The 18,727-nt window shown below is 43.8% G+C and overlaps 1 protein-coding gene across 1 annotated transcript; it reads left to right on the top strand.

Moving 5' to 3' along the window:
- Positions 1 to 2,185: 2,185 nt before the first annotated feature.
- On the top strand, positions 2,186 to 14,801 carry prim1 (DNA primase subunit 1). Its single transcript, XM_064956770.1, has 13 exons — positions 2,186 to 2,426; positions 6,620 to 6,777; positions 6,984 to 7,090; positions 7,246 to 7,319; positions 7,471 to 7,607; positions 7,881 to 7,939; positions 8,104 to 8,215; positions 12,484 to 12,573; positions 12,702 to 12,834; positions 13,015 to 13,084; positions 14,158 to 14,261; positions 14,368 to 14,466; positions 14,567 to 14,801. The coding sequence occupies exons 1-13, from the start codon at positions 2,318 to 2,320 to the stop codon at positions 14,584 to 14,586; spliced, it is 1,272 nt and encodes a 423-aa protein (XP_064812842.1). The 5' UTR covers positions 2,186 to 2,317; the 3' UTR covers positions 14,587 to 14,801.
- Positions 14,802 to 18,727: the final 3,926 nt, after the last annotated feature.

Raw genomic sequence — 18,727 nt, 5'->3', positions numbered from 1 at the left:
GGAATCAGGAGGATATAATTATGGTCAGATTTGCCAAATGGAGGGTGAGGGAGAGTGTTGTATATGTCTCTGTGTGTGGAGTAAAGGTGGTCTGGTGGTCATGCTGGTAGAAATTAGGTAAAACAGATTTAAGTTTCCCTGCATTAAAGTCCACGGCCACTAGGACTTATGCAGCTCATTGAGTGCAGACTTAGTGCCAGAATAGGTTTGCTGTGGTAAATAGAGAGCTATGAAAAATATAGACAAAAACTCTCTTGGTAAATAGTGTGGTCTGCAGGTTATCATGAGGTACTCTTCCTCAGGCGAGCAAAACCTTGAGACTACCTTAATATTAGATTTCGTGCACCAGCTGTTGTTTACAAATATACACAGACCACCACCCCTTGTCCTAACGGAGGTAGCTGTTGTATCTTGCCGATACAGCGTAAATCCCGACCAGCTGTATTTTATCCATGTCGTGGTTCAGCCACGACTCTGTGAAACATAAGATATTATAGTTTTTAATTTCTCATTGGTAGGTTATTTGTGATCGTAGCTCGTCTATTTTGTTATCCAATGATTGTACGTTGGCTAACAGGACTGATGGTAGAGGCAGATTACCCACTCGCCGTCGGATCCTTACAAGGCACCCAAACCTACGTCCACGATATCTCCCTCTCTTTCTCATGCGAATGACAGGGATGTGGGCCTTATTGGGTGTCTGAAGTAAATCCTTCGCTTCCGACTCGTTAAAGAAAAAAACGTTGTCCAATACGAGGTGTGTAGTTGCTGTTCTGATATCCAGAAGCTCTTTTCGGTCATAAGAGACGGTGGCAGAAACATTATGTACAAAATAAGTTACAAATAACGCGAAAAAACACAATAGCACAATTGTTTAAGAGCCCTTAAAATGTCAGCCATCTCCTCTGGTGCCATTAAGTCTGCACTACAGGTGGTGATGGAAGATATGTCATTGCGGATTAGGAGACAGCAGCTGGCAATTAAATATTGGGTCAACCTACAGGGACATGCGGTGTCTCCTACTGCAAAAGCGATTTTACAGGCATGCTGGGAACATGATTAAGGACAGAACACAAGCTTTGGGTGGTTGGGTAATACTCAGACGAGGGAGATGGGAATTTGTTCTTAACTGACTTGCCTAGTAAAATAAAGGTAAAATTAAAATTAAAATAAAAAATGGAAGGGAGTGTAGTTCAACAGTAGCTATTCCTGTAAACCCACCATGGCTACTCTTGCCTCCAGTAGTTGATCTAAAAGTGTTGGGAGAGACTACGGAAAGATAGGGAGGGTGTTGATACATCTGATTTTTTAAATAAACGTTTGGATTCTGTGTATCAGGATTTTGTGGCCATTTACACAGATAATTAAGAAGATTCAAGGACATGGCGTACTGGGTCAGCATTTGTAGTGCAGGAATGTGGGGTGGCAGTCAGGAAACATATTCCAAATCATCTGGCTGTATATACGGCGGAGCTGATGGCCACACTGTTGGCCTTCCAGTGGGTGGAGAAAGTCAAGCCAGACAGAGTAGTTATTTGCTCTGATTCATGTGCAGTGTTGATGAGTCTGCAGTCCTTTAGCTCATGATGTACTACAAACCCATGGCAGGATTAGATGAATGGGTATACAGAGAAGAGTTACTTGGGTCCCAGCCCATGTGGGAGTGGAGGGGAACGAGGCAGTTGAAGTACTGTACTGGCTAAACAAGCACTTAGTCATGCGGATGTTGATGTTGTCGTTTCAATGAGCAAGGCAGACGCAAAAAGCCTAATATGGACAGTGAGTGTGCAGAGATGGCAAGAGCTGTGGAATAGAGATACCAATCTCAGGCATTTATTTCAAGTACAGAAGAAAGTCGGGGAGGACAGTAGGAATGGACAGAAGAAAGGAGACTATTTTTTACAAGAATTAAGGGTGAGACAGTCGGTTGAATAAGACTTTACATGTGATAGGAAAGCATCAAACAGGAAAGTGTGATTATTACCAGAAAACAGAGATAGTGGAGCATGTATTGATACAGTACGGGCAGCATGAGAGGGAAAGAGAGAGGATGAGAACAAAATATTTGAGTCTGTATTTTTTAAGAGAAATGGGGCTGGCAGGTAGGATTTAGTTTCTCCCTCCAGTGCAGTAGGTGACGGCAATGAACCATAATTGTGGATGCCAACCGCCGATAAACCCCAACGAAGAAGAAGAAGAAGGAAATTCCGGTCAACTTTCAGAGTTTCGCGCGCGCTCGAATGTCAGACAAAGAACTGCGGGTACATTCAGCTATCAACATTTTCGATTAAATCAATACATTTGCATAACTTCAGAAATGACAACTGCTGATTACGACCAGGCTTCTCTACCGGACTTATTGCCTCTGTACTACCGCCGACTTTTCCCTTTCTCTCAATACCACCGGTGGCTGAACTATGGAGGAGGTGAGTACAGTAAGCTAGCTACTGCTAGCCTCTACGCTTCCGAGTGGGAAGTTCTCCCCACTCGAACAGTTATTTTATTCAGAATGTTCAATAAACTATCGGTTGGTTGTCAGCTAACGTTATGTTGCTAGAAATGAGACAAACATCAACAGCAAAGTTTTTTTAACGGCAGTACCAGCAAAGGACAGTATAATATGAATATAGGCTAAAACTCTAGTGTAGGTAGCAGAATCGCTGGAGTAACTATTTTATTGGACGTATCGAGAGAAGTGGGAGGATTAGGCGTAACATGGTTTCTCCACCGGTAGAGAATCGCGGTCCAAACACGTAAAAGAAACACCCTAACCCCTCAGCCCCCAAATTAAATGGGCACTTCTGATGACGTCTGAAGAATCTACACTTGCAGGGCAAGGGAGGAAGGAATCATTTTTAAATGGACCACCCTTAGACTGAAATTCATCACCTGTTCATCCCGCGATGATTGTGTTTTCAGCCACCGTAAACTTGTGGGTGCTTTATATGCGCTGCAGTCAATTCAGTGCATGTCTACGTATATTAAATATAATTATTAATATATGCCTACAGTATGATAGGTAGCAAATTAATTAGCTAACTAACGTTAGCCTCTCTAGCTGGAACTTCTGAAGGAAAAAAAAATATTTCTACAATTTCCAAAAGATACCCAAACACATATTTACATTTACATTACATTTAAGTCATTTAGCAGACGCTCTTATCCAGAGCGACTTACAAGTTGGTGAATTCACCTTCTGACATCCAGTGGAACAGCCACTTTACAATAGTGCATCTAAATCATTTAGGGGGGGGGGTGAGAAGGATTACTTTATCCTATCCTAGGTAGTCCTTGAAGAGGTGGGGTTTCAGGTGTCTCCGGAAGGTGGTGATTGACTCCGCTGTCCTGGCGTCGTGAGGGAGTTTGTTCCACCATTGGGGGCCAGAGCAGCGAACAGTTTTGACTGGGCTGAGCGGGAACTGTACTTCCTCAGTGGTAGGGAGGCGAGCAGGCCAGAGGTGGATGAACGCAGTGCCCTTGTTTGGGTGTAGGGCCTGATCAGAGCCTGGAGGTACTGCGGTGCCGTTCCCCTCACAGCTCCGTAAGCAAGCACCATGGTCTTGTAGCGGATGCGAGCTTCAACTGGAAGCCAGTGGAGAGAGCGGAGGAGCGGGGTGACGTGAGAGAACTTGGGAAGGTTGAACACCAGACGGGCTGCGGCGTTCGGGATGAGTTGTAGGGGTTTAATGGCACAGGCAGGGAGCCCAGCCAACAGCGAGTTGCAGTAATCCAGACGGGAGATGACAAGTGCCTGGATTAGGACCTGCGCCGCTTCCTGTGTGAGGCAGGGGCGTACTCTGCGGATGTTGTAAAGCATGAACCTACAGGAACGGGCCACCGCCTTGATGTTAGTTGAGAACGACAGGGTGTTGTCCAGGATCACGCCAAGGTTCTTAGCGCTCTGGGAGGAGGACACAATGGAGTTGTCAACCGTGATGGCGAGATCATGGAACGGGCAGTCCTTCCCCGGGAGGAAGAGCAGCTCCGTCTTGCCGAGGTTCAGCTTGAGGTGGTGATCCGTCATCCACACTGATATGTCTGCCAGACATGCAGAGATGCGATTCGCCACCTGGTCATCAGAAGGGGGAAAGGAGAAGATTAATTGTGTGTCGTCTGCATAGCAATGATAGGAGAGACCATGTGAGGTTATGACAGAGCCAAGTGACTTGGTGTATAGCGACTTGGTGTGTACTTTGTACATAGTAGCAAAATTTCTAACTTATTTGCATTCGTTGTTACTTACACTTATATGTTGATTTCTCCATTGATGTTTTTAATTTTTCGCTGGCTTTTCTTAGCGGATGTACAATCTTCGCGAATTGAATTATGGGGCGTTTCAGACTAGGAGTGAACATAATTGGTAACTAGCGAAGCCGACTAAAAACGAGGGCTGATGGTCTTACGTTGCAAACTTCCCTTGCTTGGCTAATCATTTGGACCACCCTCCAAGATGGTGAGGCGGATTAAGCCAAGGGCATAAGGCGAGGGTAAGTGGACAAGGGTGTGTCTCTTAAGTGTTTGGACCGCAGTGGGAGTAGATGGATTTTGTTCCCAAAACTATAATCTGTTATGAAAGGGTACCTAGTCAGTTGTACAACTGAATGCATTCAACTGAAATGTGTCTACAGCATTTAACCCAACCCCTCTGAATCAGAGAGATGTGGGGGGGCTGCCATAATCCATATAAATTTAGGAAATGTATTACAAAAAATACTAAATTGATATTACATTTACATAAGTATTCAGACCCTTTACTCAGTACTTTGTTTAAGCACCTTCGGCATCTATTGCAGCCTCGAGTGTAATTGGGTATGACGCTACAAGCTTGGCACACCTGTATTTGGGGAGTTTCTCCCATTTCTTCTCTGCAGATCCTCTTAAGCTCTGTCAGGTTGGATGGGGAGCGTTGCTTCACAGCTATTTTCAGGTCTCTCCAGAGATGTTGGATCAGGTTCAAGTCTGGGCTCTGGCTGGGCCACTCAAGGACATTCAGAGACTTGTCCCGAAGCCACTCCTAAGTTGTCCTGGCTGTGTGCTTAGGGTTGTTGTCCTGTTGGAAGGTGAACCTTCGCCCCTAGTCTGGGGTCCTGAGTGCTCTGGAGGAGGTTTTCATCAAGGATCTCTCTGTACTTTGCTTCGTTCATCTTTCCCTCTCCCTCCCAGTCCCTGCCACTGGAAACATCCCCACAGCATGCTGCCACCACCATGCTTCACCATAGGGATGGTGCCAGGTTTCCTCCAGATGTGACGTTTGGCATTCGGGCTTCATCAGACCAGAGAATCTTGTTTCTCATGGTCTGAGATTCCTTTAGGTGCCTTTTGGCAAACTCCAAGCGGGCTGCCGTGCATTTTACTGAGGAGTGGCTTCTGCTTCTACCATAAATGCCTGATTTGGTGGAGTGCAACAGAGATGGTTGTCCTCCTGGAAGATTCTCGCATCTCCACAGAAGAACTCTGGAGCTCTGTCAGAGTGACCTTCGGGTTCTTGGTCACCTCCCTGACCAAGGCCCGTCTCCCCTGATTTCTCTGTTTGGCCAGGCGGCCAGCTCGAGGAAGAGTCTTGGTGGTTCCAAACTTCTTCCATTTAAGAATGATGCAGGCCACAGTGTTCTTGGGGATCGTCAATGCTGCAGACATTTTTTGGTACTCTCCCCAGATCTGTACCTCGACACAGTCCTGTTTCGGGGCTCTACTGACCATTCCTTTGACCTCATGGCTTGTTTTTTACTCTGACGTGCCGCATAACTGTGGGACCTATAATTGACCGCTCTGTGCCTTTCCAAATCATGTCTATTCAATTTAATTAAAAAAGTGCTGTTTGAATGAATATTTACGCACCTGCTTCTGCCTACCACCGCTCAGTCAGATACACGCTAGATAATATTTAGTAATATCAACAACCATGTATAGTTAACTAGTGATTGTGACTGTTTTTTATAAGATAAGTTTAATGCTAGCTAGCAACTTACCTTGGCTTACTGCAGTCGCGTAACAGGCAGTCTCCTTGTGGAGTGCAACGAGAGAGAGGCAGGTCGTTATTGTGTTGGACTAGTTAACTGTAAGGTTGCAAGATTGGCTCCCCCGAGCTGACAAGGTGAAAATCTGTCGTTCTGCCCCTGAACAAGGCAGTTAACCCACCGTTCCTAGGCCGTCATTGAAAATAATGTGTTCTTAACTGACTTGCCTCGTTAAATAAAGGTATAAAAACAAAACACTTTTTTTTAAACAAATCGGCGCCCAAAAATACCGGTTTCCGGCCATTCCGATTAATCGGTCGACCTCTACTCCACATGCTTAATTACATCACTTTTGTTTTGAGCCGCGTTCACAGTTGGCTTTGAGCAGTGCACCTTCCAAAACAAATGCAATCAACTTTCACCCAGTGCAAAACACACCTAATAGAATCTCCTCACTAGATTACTTGGGATATTTTGTCTCGAATTTCCAACAGCATAGGGCATGTAAGGATTTTAACAGCTTTGCAGACAATGACATTGTGCCCCATGCCTCTGGCATTTTTTGCCTGAAACAGTTTTGCCCCTCCAACAACACACTTGCTATCTAGTTCACAACCAGTCAAGTTTAATGGTTGAGGACAACTTCTTTTGTAACCCCTCAGTGACAAAGAACTACTTCCAGAATCGAGAGTTCTCCTTCACGTTGAAGGATGACATCTACGTACGATATCAGTCGTTCAGCACACAGAACGAGCTGGAGAAGGAGATGCAGAAGATGAACCCGTACAAGATTGACATTGGAGCAGTCTACAGTCACAGGGTGAGGATCCATTACCCACTGTCTGGATCTGACCACCACCTACTCACATACTCTTGCGTTCTCTCTCTCTCTCTGTGTCTCTGTCTCTCTGTCTCTCTCTCTCTCGTCACTCTCTCTCTCGTCACTCTCTCTCTCGTCACTCTCTCGTCACTCTCTCTCTCGTCACTCAAGTGTCCATTCTATTTTTCTTCTTCTGCCACCCTCAGCCCAATCAGCACAACACAGTCAAGTCTGGATCCTTCCAGGCTCTGGAGAAGGAGCTGGTGTTTGATATTGATATGACAGACTATGATGATGTCAGAAGCTGTTGCAGGTACTTGATCACATTAGCTAGAAAGTGTCTGTAGTTCAACCATCTTTATGATTGTAAATGTGTGGAGTATGTTTGAATGTACAACAGATTATAATTTGGGGATGATGATAATTTTTGGGGATCTGGAACCGTTCATCAGCTGTCTTGTCTTGCAGTGGTGCAGACATCTGCCCAAAGTGCTGGACTCTGATGACCATTGCCATCCGTATATTGGACCGTGCCCTTCGAGGTGAGTCAGAAAAACTGTTAATTTTCACAGGATTAAAAGTGAGCTCTTGTCTTGAAACTATCTTTCTATTGGTCATTTTAGAAAATTGTCTGATGTTGATTAATTTTCATTGTTACCTGTGTTTGTTGACTTTTTTTCTGGGGTGATCCAGATGACTTTGGTTTCCGGCACTGCCTGTGGGTGTACTCTGGCAGGAGAGGGGTGCATTGCTGGGTGTGTGACGAGGCTGCCCGGAAGCTCTCTGTGGCGGCACGCTCCGCTGTGGCTGAGTACTTGAGTCTGGTCAAGGTAAGACCACTTCTCATGACATCATAACACACTCTAGGCTAAAAGAGGTTTCCAACAATCAAGGGTTATACTCTTCTTGGCTATATTTTAATGGATTAGTAGACTCAATCACATGCAATATTTGATAGAGGTGATGCGGGAGCCTTACATATATCGACTTCTGTTCATTTGAGTCAAGAAGTTCTGAGTAAAGAAATGCTAACAATCATAAGATCAACATCATCAAAGTGATATCAACACTGGCGATTGTCACACAAAAATTCTGTTCTTCAGGGTGGAGATGAGACTGTGAGGAAAGTTGTGCTGTCAGACCCAATTCATCCATTCATCACGTAAGATCACGTTTCAGAGCCATACTTGTATCCTTGTTAGCTGTTGTGGGTTCTACTAGTTGAGAAAAGGACCATTAGTTTACGGTGTTGTCTAACTGTTAAAGGGCAGAATCATGTTGAATTTTGACTGACCAGTTGACCTCTAGCCCTCATCTCCCCTCCAGGGAATCCCTGACTGTGGTGGAGTGCTACTTCTCCCAGTACGCTCTGCTGGGACAGGACATACTGGGTAGCAAAGAGGCTGTAGACAAAGTGCTGGCTCTTTTACCTGAAGATATCCTTTTCCTCTGTGCCACTTTTCATATGACATTTGGTGTGCATACAGTACATACACTCAGTGGCCAGTTTATTAGGTACCCCACCCAGTTCATGAAAATAGATCGCTCCTACAGACAATGAGTCACATGGCCATGGCTTGCTATATAAAGCTGGCAGACAGGCATCGAGGCATTGTTACTGTTCGGTTGAACGTTAGAATGGGCAAAACGAGTGACCTAAGCGACTTTGAGCGAGGTATGATCGTCAGTGCCAGTTCCAGTGTCTCAGAAACGGCCGGCCTCCTGGGCTTTTCACGCATGTCAGTGTAGGCTTTGCCAAGAATGGTGCGGATATCATTTATTTATTCATTTTACATTTTCCTGTTCCGACAGGTGCATGATAATGGCCCATTCTAAATACAAACAAATTTGCACATATTATTTAGTATATGTGAAGACAAGATTAATTTGAGAAAAGTGTAAATGGTGAGGATATTATCACTTGTGAATGATGCACACATGCATTTTTCAGCAACTTTTTCAAATCATAATCTCATGCATCATGTTGCCTAGCCCATAGGCCTATATGTTTTGCTAAGGTTTATATCACAACTGAAGTGGCCAAATAATGCCAAACGTAGCCTATAGGCAGTGGCGTCAAGTGCTGAAGTAAATATACTTGAAGTACTACTTAAGTAGTTTTTAGGGTATCTGTACTTTACTATTTATATACTGAAAATAAATATAAACGCAACATACTACAATTTCAAAGATTTTGCTGAGTTACAGTTCATATAAGGAAATTAGTCAATTTAAATACTTTCATTAGGCCCTAAATCTATGGATTTCACATGACTGAACAGGGGCGCAGCCATGGGTGGATCTGGGAGGGCTTAGGCCCCACCCACTTGGGAGCCAGGCCCAGCCAATCAGGATGAGTTTTTCCCCACAAAAATACTTTATTACAGACATAAAAACTCCTCAGCACTCCCCCTCAGACGATCCCGGAAGTGAAGAAGCCGGATGTGGAGGTCCTGGGCTGGCGTGGTTACATGTGGTCTGTGGTTGAGTCCAGTTGGATGTACTGCCAAATTCTATACAACGGCTTATGATAGAGAAATTAACACTAAATCTCTGGCAACAGCTCTGGTGGACATTCCTGCAGTCAGCATGCAAATTGCAAGCTCCCTCAACTTGAGACGTTGTGTGACAAAACCTCACATTTTAATGGCCTTTTATTTTCCCCAGCACAAGATCCACCTGTGTCATCATCATGCTGTTTAATCAGCTTCTTGATATTCCCACCTGTCAAGTGGATGGATTATCTTGGCAAAGGAGAAATGCTCAGTAACAGGGATGTAAATACGTTTGTGCACAAAATTAGAGAGAGAAGCTTTTTTTGGAACATTTCTGGGCTTCTATTTCAACTCATGAAACATGGGACCAACACTTAACATGTTGAGTTTTTATATTTTTGTTCAGTATAAAACCAAATACTTTTTTACTTTTACTCAATAAGTATTTTACTGGGTGACTTTTACTTGAGTGATTTCCTATTAGGGTATCTTTACTTTTACTCAAGTATGACAATTGGGTACTTTTTCCACCACTGCCTACTGGCCTAAGACCCCTGGAACATGTTTGGATAGCCCATAATAGCCTACAGAACCTAGTGAAACTAAACCCAGTCATTGCGCAATTGAGTGTGAAAACAGTGTTGTTTTTTCAATTGTATTGTTCTTACCATAGCCTCACAAAGTAAGGGTGCTGAGGGTGCTGCATCACCCCCTTAAAAAAAAAATCGTAATTTATATATACATATAGTTGAAGTCGGAATTTCACATACACCTTAGCCAAATATATTTAAACTCAGTTTTTCACAATTTGTGACATTTAATTCTAGTAAAAATTCCCTGTTTTAGGTCAGTTAAGATCACCACTTTATTTTAAGAATGTGAAATGTCAGAATACTAGTAGAGAATTATTTCTTTCATCACATTCCCAGTGGGTCAGAAGTTTACATACACTCAATTAGTATTTGGTAGCATTGCCTTTAAATTGTTTAACTTGGGTCAAACGTTTTGGGTAGCCTTCCACAAGCTTCCCACAATAAGTTGGGTGAATTTTGGCCCATTCCTCCTGACAGAGCTGGTGTAACTTGAGTCAGGTTTGTAGGCCTCCTTGCTCGCCCACAAATGTTCTACAGGATTGAGGTCGGGGCTTTGTGATGGCCACTCCAATACCTTGACTTTCTTGTCCTTAAGCCATTTTTTCCGCAACTTTGGAAATTTGCGTGGGGTCATTGTCCATTTGGAAGACCTATTTGCGACCAAGCTTTAACTTCCTGACTGATGACTTGAGATGTTGCTTCAATATATCCACATAATTTCTCTTCCTCAAGATGCCATCTATTTTGTGAAGTGCACCAGTCCCTTCTGCAGCAAAGCACCCCCACAACATGATGCTGCCACCCCCGTGCTACACAGTTGGTATGGTGTTCTCCGGATTGCAAACATCCCCCTTTTTCCTCCAAACATAACGATGGTCATTATGGCCAAACGGTTCTATTTTTGTTTCATCTGACCAGAGGACATTTTTCCAAAAAGTATGATTTTTGTCCCCATGTGCAGTTGCAAACCGTAGTCTGGCTTTTTTATGGCATCTTTGGAGCAGTGGCTTCTTCCTTGCTGAGCGGCCTTTCAGGTTATGTCGATATAGGACTTGTTTTACTGTGGATATAGATACTTTTTTTTCGCACCAAAGTACGTTCATCTCTAGGATACAGAACGCGTCTCATTCCTGAGCGGTATGACTGCTGTGTGGTCCCATGGTGTTTATACTTGCGTACTATTGTTTGTACAGATGAACGTGGTACCTTCAGGCGTTTGGAAATTCCTCCCAAGGATGAACAAGACTGGAGGTCTACAATTTTGTTTCTGAGGTCTTGGCTGATTTCTTTTGATTTTCCCATGATGTCAAGCAAAGAGGCACTGAGTTTGAAGGTAGGCCTTGAAATACATCCACAGGTACACCTCCAATTGACTCAAATGATGTCATGGCTTTAGAAGCTTCTGATAGGCTAATTGACATTTTCTGGAATTTTCAAAGCTGTTTAAAGGCACAGTCAACTTAGTGTATGTGAACTTCTGACCCACTGGAATTGATACAGTGAAATAATCTGTCAGTAAACAATTGTTGGAAAAATTGCTTCTGTCATGGACAAAGTAATGTTCTAACTGACTTGCCTAAACTATAGTTTGTTAACAAGAAATTTGGAGTGATTGAAAAACAAGTTTTAATGACTCGAACCTAAGTGAATATAAACTTCCGACCTCAACCTTATGTACGTATATATATTTTTTATTTCCCAATAGTAGTGCCCTGGGCCTTTACTAGTCCTGTATTTGAAACACCCCCCCCCCCCTCTGAAATGGACTACATTTTCTTCATATGTTTCTTTAGACCTGTCTAAAATAAATTATGTATTTACTGTGATGGTGTAGGCTATATTAAATTAATTCATTAGACTTTTAAAAAGGTCCACAACAGTGGCTTGGAGGCTATGCGTTGAAGCCAGAGATTATAAGCATGTTTATTTTAATTAATGGTTACTGTAAGACTGGCAGTTACTTGAATGACAATCACCTACTGACAAAATGGTCATGACCGCCACAGCCTTCGGTGCGACAAACAAAAAACATCCAGTCAGTGGCAGTCCTGTGGGCGAAAGTCAACTTAGGTTCTAAGAGTGGCAATAATCGTGCAACTTAACAGGTGGGCCACAAACAGGCAAAGAATGGCACTGTAGAACAGTGGTGTGCAGAATGGCATCTCGGAATGCGCAACTTGTCAATCCCTGTCACAGATGGGCTGATGAAGCGGCTCTAGTGGGAACCCGATTACCAACACTGGACATTTGAGGAGTGGAAAAACATTGCCTAGGCCAACGAATCACGGTCCTTGTTGCATCATGCTGATGGCAGACTCAGGATTTGGTGTAAGCAGCCTGAGTCCATGGCCCCATCCTGCCTAGTGTCAACAGTACAGGCTGGTGGTATAATGTTGTGGGGAATGTTGTCCTGGCACACGTTAGGTACCTTGATACTAATTGAGCAATGTTTCCATTCCCCAAAGAATTCCAGATGTTCTGGAGGCAAAGGGGGGTCCAACCCGGTACTAGATGGGTATACCTAAAAAATTGGCCAACAGTGTTCTGTGTTTAGCAGGTTTTGTGATATCATTACATGTTGAGGGAGAACATGACTATCCTTAGCGGAGATTTCACATGTCAGAAAGAAGCTGCTGCAGTACTTCCAGACTGAAAAGAACCCTGAGAAGCGCTGGGATACACTCAGAAGAATGGCCCAAGACAAACGTGTAGGTGGCCATGATCACACAACACTGCAATAAAGACTGACATAAACCCTGTTTGAACACAGTACAACAATGTGGTGATGTCAATGGCAGCCAAGCATGCCCTTATGAAAACTGCTTTTTTCAACCAGACGACTGCCAAGAAGGGCCACTACTTTGAGATGGAGATCATGCTTCAGTACTGTTACCCTCGGCTGGATGTTAACGTCAGTAAAGGAGTCAACCACTTGCTGAAGAGCCCCTTCAGCGTCCATCCCAAAACAGGTGAGGAGAAACTCATGAAGTGCAAGACTAACACGTTGAACCATGACAAACATTTAACCCAAATGTTGCCTGTGAGAGAAACAGTCAAAGGATGCTTCTCATCCAATTGAGGGAGATAATCTTTGGATGTCAGCCCAACACGCAACACCTTTCCTCCATATGTTCCTTTACTTCCCACAGGGCGCATCTCTGTTCCTATTGACCTGAGAGAACTGGATCGCTTTGACCCCTTTGAAGTGCCCACTATCAGGTAAGCCCGCAGTCAGTTTGTCATAACTTTGTAAAGAGCTTTTCAAAAACGGTATTCCCAAAGGGCTAAACAGAAGGTTTGTGTTACATTTACATTTAAGTCATTTAGCAGACGCTCTTATCCAGAGCGACTTACAAATTGGTGAATTCACCTTCTGACATCAGTGGAACAGCCACTTTACAATAGTGCATCTAAATCATTTAAGGGGGGTGAGAAGGATTGCTTTATCCTATCCTAGGTATTCCTTGAAGAGGTGGGGTTTCAGGTGTCTCCGGAAGGTGGTGATTGACTCCGCTGTCCTGGCGTCGTGAGGGAGTTTGTTCCACCATTGGGGGGCCAGAGCAGCGAACAGTTTTGACTGGGCTGAGCGGGAACTGTACTTCCTCAGTGGTAGGGAGGCGAGCAGGCCAGAGGTGGATGAACGCAGTGCCCTTGTTTGGGTGTAGGGCCTGATCAGAGCCTGGAGGTACTGCGGTGCCGTTCCCCTCACAGCTCCGTAGGCAAGCACCATGGTCTTGTAGCGGATGCGAGCTTCAACTGGAAGCCAGTGGAGAGAGCGGAGAAGCGGGGTGACGTGAGAGAACTTGGGAAGGTTGAACACCAGACGGGCTGCGGCGTTCTGGATGAGTTGTAGGGGTTTAATGGCACAGGCAGGGAGCCCAGCCAACAGCGAGTTGCAGTAATCCAGACGGGAGATGACAAGTGCCTGGATTAGGACCTGCGCCGCTTCCTGTGTGAGGCAGGGGCGTACTCTGCGGATGTTGTAGAGCATGAACCTACAGGAACGGGCCACCGCCTTGATGTTAGTTGAGAACGACAGGGTGTTGTCCAGGATCACGCCAAGGTTCTTAGCGCTCTGGGAGGAGGAAACAATGGAGTTGTCAACCGTGATGGCGAGATCATGGAACGGGCAGTCCTTCCCCGGGAGGAAGAGCAGCTCCGTCTTGCCGAGGTTCAGCTTGAGGTGGTGATCCGTCATCCACACTGATATGTCTGCCAGACATATCATGTGTTGCGTCTTTAGTGTTCTCTGTTGGTTTTCTCACCGATCCTGTTATTGTATCTCCTTGTAGTCTGATCTGTGAGGAGCTGGATCAGCCCAAGACTGAAGAGGAGCAGGAGGACACCATGGAGAATGAGAATAAAAAAGAAGCAGGAGAGCGGCGGAAGATGAGAGGTAATTCAAAGAGACCAGTGCAATTCATTACCAAGGAAGCCAAGGGATCTGATATGCGTTTGTTCATTGCATGTTTATTTGACTAACAAAAGCTTATTGGTTTCAGATTACAAACGAACAAGCTTGGCGAAGTATGTGAAACTGTTTGATAATTTCTTGGAGGGGATGGCTCACTCAAGGAAAGGGGAGGTTCTTAAAAACAGTGGTGAGTGTAATTTAAATCCTTAGTGGAAGAATACAATTGTTAGCATGAACATTTCTAAAAGATTTGATGATCATGGCCTTATTTCTCAATTTCTTTTCAGATCTTCAAAAGGACTTCTAACCCTGTACAGTGTCCAACAATAATCTTAAACAAGCATGTCATTAGTTGTTAATCTGACATTTAAAAGATGATCACACATTACATATGCACTGTAAGCAAATGGTTTCAGTCTGAGAATTGTCATGCAAATATTACTCTATGAATGATTGAAAATATCAGTTGTGCAAACTTTTATATGGCTTATTGTTTTCTCATTAAATTGACTTTGTCCTCCAGTTTGTCAACCTATTTTGTGTCTTAGTATTGCTGTAGTGGAGACCAACTAGATCTAGTCAGTTCCATCATGGCACGTGCCTTGCCTAATAAATCCAACTGATACCAATTGAGTCTGAAACAAAGCACTGCAAAAACTTGGAAAGTTTCCACACGAGCCAGAATGTATAATACTATGATATTTGAATTTACTTTACCAGTTGTTTGTGAGGTTGGGCCTTCAGTGGGTTGAAATCTGAGACAAAGTATCCTACAGGAAAGTTATATTTCCCTGACTTTTTATTTCTATCACCTGGCACATGCGCCAAATCATGAAAACACCTGCAAAACTTCGGTCAGTATGTGTGCATCGTATTTATGTACTACCATCTTGTGTACGTGCATTAGGCCTCAAGCAAACAAATATTGATTGCCACACAGAGACTTGTGTTTTGATGTCTGTTTATTGCCTGTGGATATTTTGTCTCAAAATTCAACCCACTGGAGGACCAACCCCACAGGCAATCGGCAGAGTAAGATCCAATATAATTTTATTCAACATTCGTGACAGACAATGGGACATTAACTTTTTTAAATGTAATTGTGCGTTTCTATGCTGTAAGTTACTCAGCATTGCCACAGCGGGAAGGTTCTTTGCCATGAGAGTCGAAGACAAGGTCAGAAGCATTTCCCTCCCTAGCATATATACTCCAGCTATATTATGCAGTTTTAACTGTCAGAATGAAACTTTTGATAGGCCTATGTACCAGTGACTAACTAAAATCATTAATACCATCCAAATCAAATTTTATTGGTCGCATACACACACTATATACACAAAAGCATGTGGACACCCCTTCAAATTAGTGGAGACAGCTATTTTGCCACACCTGTGGCTAAAAGGTGTATAACATTTAACACAGCCATGCAATCTACATAGACAAACATTGGCAGTAGAATGTCCTTTACTGAAGCGCTCGGTGACTTTCAACGTGCCACCTTTCCAACAAGTCAGTTTGTCAAATTGCTGCCCTGCTGGAGCTGCCCTGGTCAACTAAGTGCTGTTATTGTGAAGTGGAAATGTCTGGAAGCAACAACGGCTATGCCGTTTAGTGGTAGGCCACAGAAACGGACCCCCGAGTGCTGAAGCGCGTAGCGCTTAAAAATGATCTGTCCTCGGTTGCAACACACTACCGAGATCCAAACTGTCTAAAAGCAATATCCGCACAACGACTGTTTGTCGGGATCCTCATGAAATGGATTTCAATGGCCGAGCCGCCGCACACAAGCCTATTCCGAGCGTCGCCTGAACTGGGGGAAAGTTTGCTGCCATTGGACACTGGAGCAGTGGAAAGGTGTTCTCTAGACTGTTGAATCACGCATCGCCATCTAGCAGTCCAATGGACGAATCTGGGTTTGGCGGATGCCAGGAGAATGCTACCTGCCCCAATGCATAGCGCCAACTGTAAAGCTTGGTGGAGGAGGCAGAATGGTCTGGGACTTTTTTTCGTGGTTTTGGCTAGGCCCCTTAGTTCGAGTGAAGGGAAATATTAATGCTACAGCATACAATGACTTTCTAGACGATTCTGTGCTTCCAACTTTGTGGTAACAATTTGGGGAAGGTCCTTTCCTGTTTCAGCATGATAATGCCCCCATGCACAAAACGAGGGCTGTACAGAAATGGTCTGTCGAGATCGGTGTTGAAGAACTTGACTGGCCTGCACAGAGCAGTGACCCCATCGAACACCTTTGGCATGAATTATAACACTAATTGCGAGCCAGGCCTAATCGCTCAACATCAGTGCCTGACCTCACTAATGCTCTTGTGGCTGAATGGAAGCAAGTCCCTGCAGCAATGGTCCAACATCTAGTGGAAAGCTTCGCAGAAAAGTGGAGGCTGTTATAGCAGCAAAGGGGGGGACCAGCTCCACATTAATGCCAATGATTTTGTAATGAGATGATTTCTACTTTTGGACATGTACTGTATTTAGCAGATGTTATTGCAGGTGTAGTGAAGTCCTTGTGTTCCTAGCTCCAACAGTGCAGTAATATCTAGCAATACACACATCTAAAAGTAAAATAATGGAATTAAGATATATAGAAATATTAGGACGAACAATATCGGAGTCCGGAGTATGTATTTTGTGTGTGTATATACACTACCAGTCAAAAGTTTGGACACACCTACTCAAGGGTTTTTCTTTATTTTTTTACTATTTTCTACATTGTAGAATAATAGTGAAGACAAAACTATGAAATAACACATGGAATCATTTAGTAACCAAAGAATTGTTAAACAAATACAAATATTTTATATATGAGATTATTCAAAGTAGCCACCCTTTGCCTTATTGACAGCTTTGCACACACTTGGCATTATCTCAACCAACTTCAAGAGGTCGTCCGCTCGAATGCATTTCAATTAAGGTGTGCCTTGTTAAGGTGTGCCTTGTTAAAAGTTAATTTGTGGAATTCCTTTCCTCAATGCGTTTGAGCAAATCAGTTGTTTGGTAACAAGGTAGCGGTGGTATACAGAAGATTGCCCTATTTGGTAAAAGCATAGGTCCATATTATGGCAAGAACAGCTCAAATAAGCAAAGATAAACAACAATCCATTATTACTTTAAGACATGAAGGTCAGTCAATCTGTAAAACTTAAAGAATTGTTAAAGTTTCTTCAAGTGCAGTCACAACAACCAAGAGCTATGATGAAACTGACTCTCATGAGGACCGCCACAGGAAAGGAAGACCCAGAGTTACCTATGCTGCAGAGGATAAGTTCATTAGAGTGACCAGCCCAGATAAATGCTTATTTGCATAAGAATTCAATTACATTGATCATCTTTGAGATGTTTCTGCAACTTGATTGGAGTTCACCTGTGGTAAATTCAATTAATTGGACATGATTTGGAAAGGCACACGTCTGTCCACATAAGGTCCCACAGTTGACAGTGCATGTCAGAGTAAAAACCAAGCTATGAGGTCAAAGGAATTGTCCATAGAGCTCCGAGACAGGATTGTGTCGAGGCAAACATCTGGGGAAGAGTACCAAAACATTTCTGCAGCATTGACGGACCCCAAGAACGCTGTGGCCTTCATTTTTAAATGGAAGCGGTTTGGAACCACCAAGACTAGGCCTAACTGAACAATCGGGGGAGAAGGGCTTTGGTCAGGGAGGTGACCAAGAACCCGATGGTCACTCTGACAGATTTCCAGAGCTCCTCTGTGGAGATGGGAGTACCTTCCAGAAGGACAGCCATCACTGCAGCACTCCATCAATCAGGCCCTTCCACCAATCAGACGGAAGCCACTCCTCAGTAAAAGCCACATTTTCTTTTTTTTTCCATCTTTTATTTAACAAGGCAGGCTAGTTGAGAACAAGTTCTCATTTACTAATGCGACCTGGCCAAGATAAAGCATAGCAGTGTGACACAAACAACACATAGTTACTCATGGAATAAACAAACATACAGTCGATAATACAATAGAAAAAGTCTATATACAATGTGCTCAAATAAGGGAGGTAAGGCAATAAATAGGCCATAGTGGCGAAATAATTTACAATATAGCAATTAAACACTGGAGGGATTGATGTGCAAATAGAGATACTGGGGTGCAAAGGAGCAAAACAAATAACAGTATGGGGATGAGGTAGTTGGATGGGCTATGTACAGATGGCTATGTGCAGTGATCTGTGAGCTGCTCTGACAGCAGGTGCTTAAAGCCAGTGAGGGAGATGTGTCTCCAGCTTCAGTGATTTTTTTTTTGTTGGTTTGTTGTTATTGCAGTTCGTTCCAGTCATTGGCAGCAGAGAACTGGAATGAAAGGCGGCCGAAGGAGGAATTGGCTTTGGGGGTGACCAGTGAGATATACCTGCTGTGGTGTGTGCTACAGGTGGGTGCTGCTATGGTGATCAATGAGCTGAGATAAGGCGAGGCTTTACCTAGCA

Source organism: Oncorhynchus masou, chromosome 33 (genome assembly GCF_036934945.1).
Source record: "Oncorhynchus masou masou isolate Uvic2021 chromosome 33, UVic_Omas_1.1, whole genome shotgun sequence".
Classification (NCBI taxonomy): Eukaryota; Metazoa; Chordata; class Actinopteri; order Salmoniformes; family Salmonidae; genus Oncorhynchus; species Oncorhynchus masou.
The sequence above is the reverse complement of the archived record's forward strand: the minus strand, read 5'-3'. Positions and strand labels throughout refer to the sequence as shown.

What these genes read in the sequence shown, in the direction of transcription:
- prim1 (XM_064956770.1), top strand. Translation starts at nt 2,318, where the DNA reads ATGACAACTGCTGATTACGACCAGGCTTCTCTACCGGACTTATTGCCT. An exon ending in GTGGCTGAACTATGGAGGAG is followed by an intron (nt 2,427 to 6,619) that starts GTGAGTACAGTA and finishes GTAACCCCTCAG; the next exon opens with TGACAAAGAACTACTTCCAG. An exon ending in GAGCAGTCTACAGTCACAGG is followed by an intron (nt 6,778 to 6,983) that starts GTGAGGATCCAT and finishes TGCCACCCTCAG; the next exon opens with CCCAATCAGCACAACACAGT.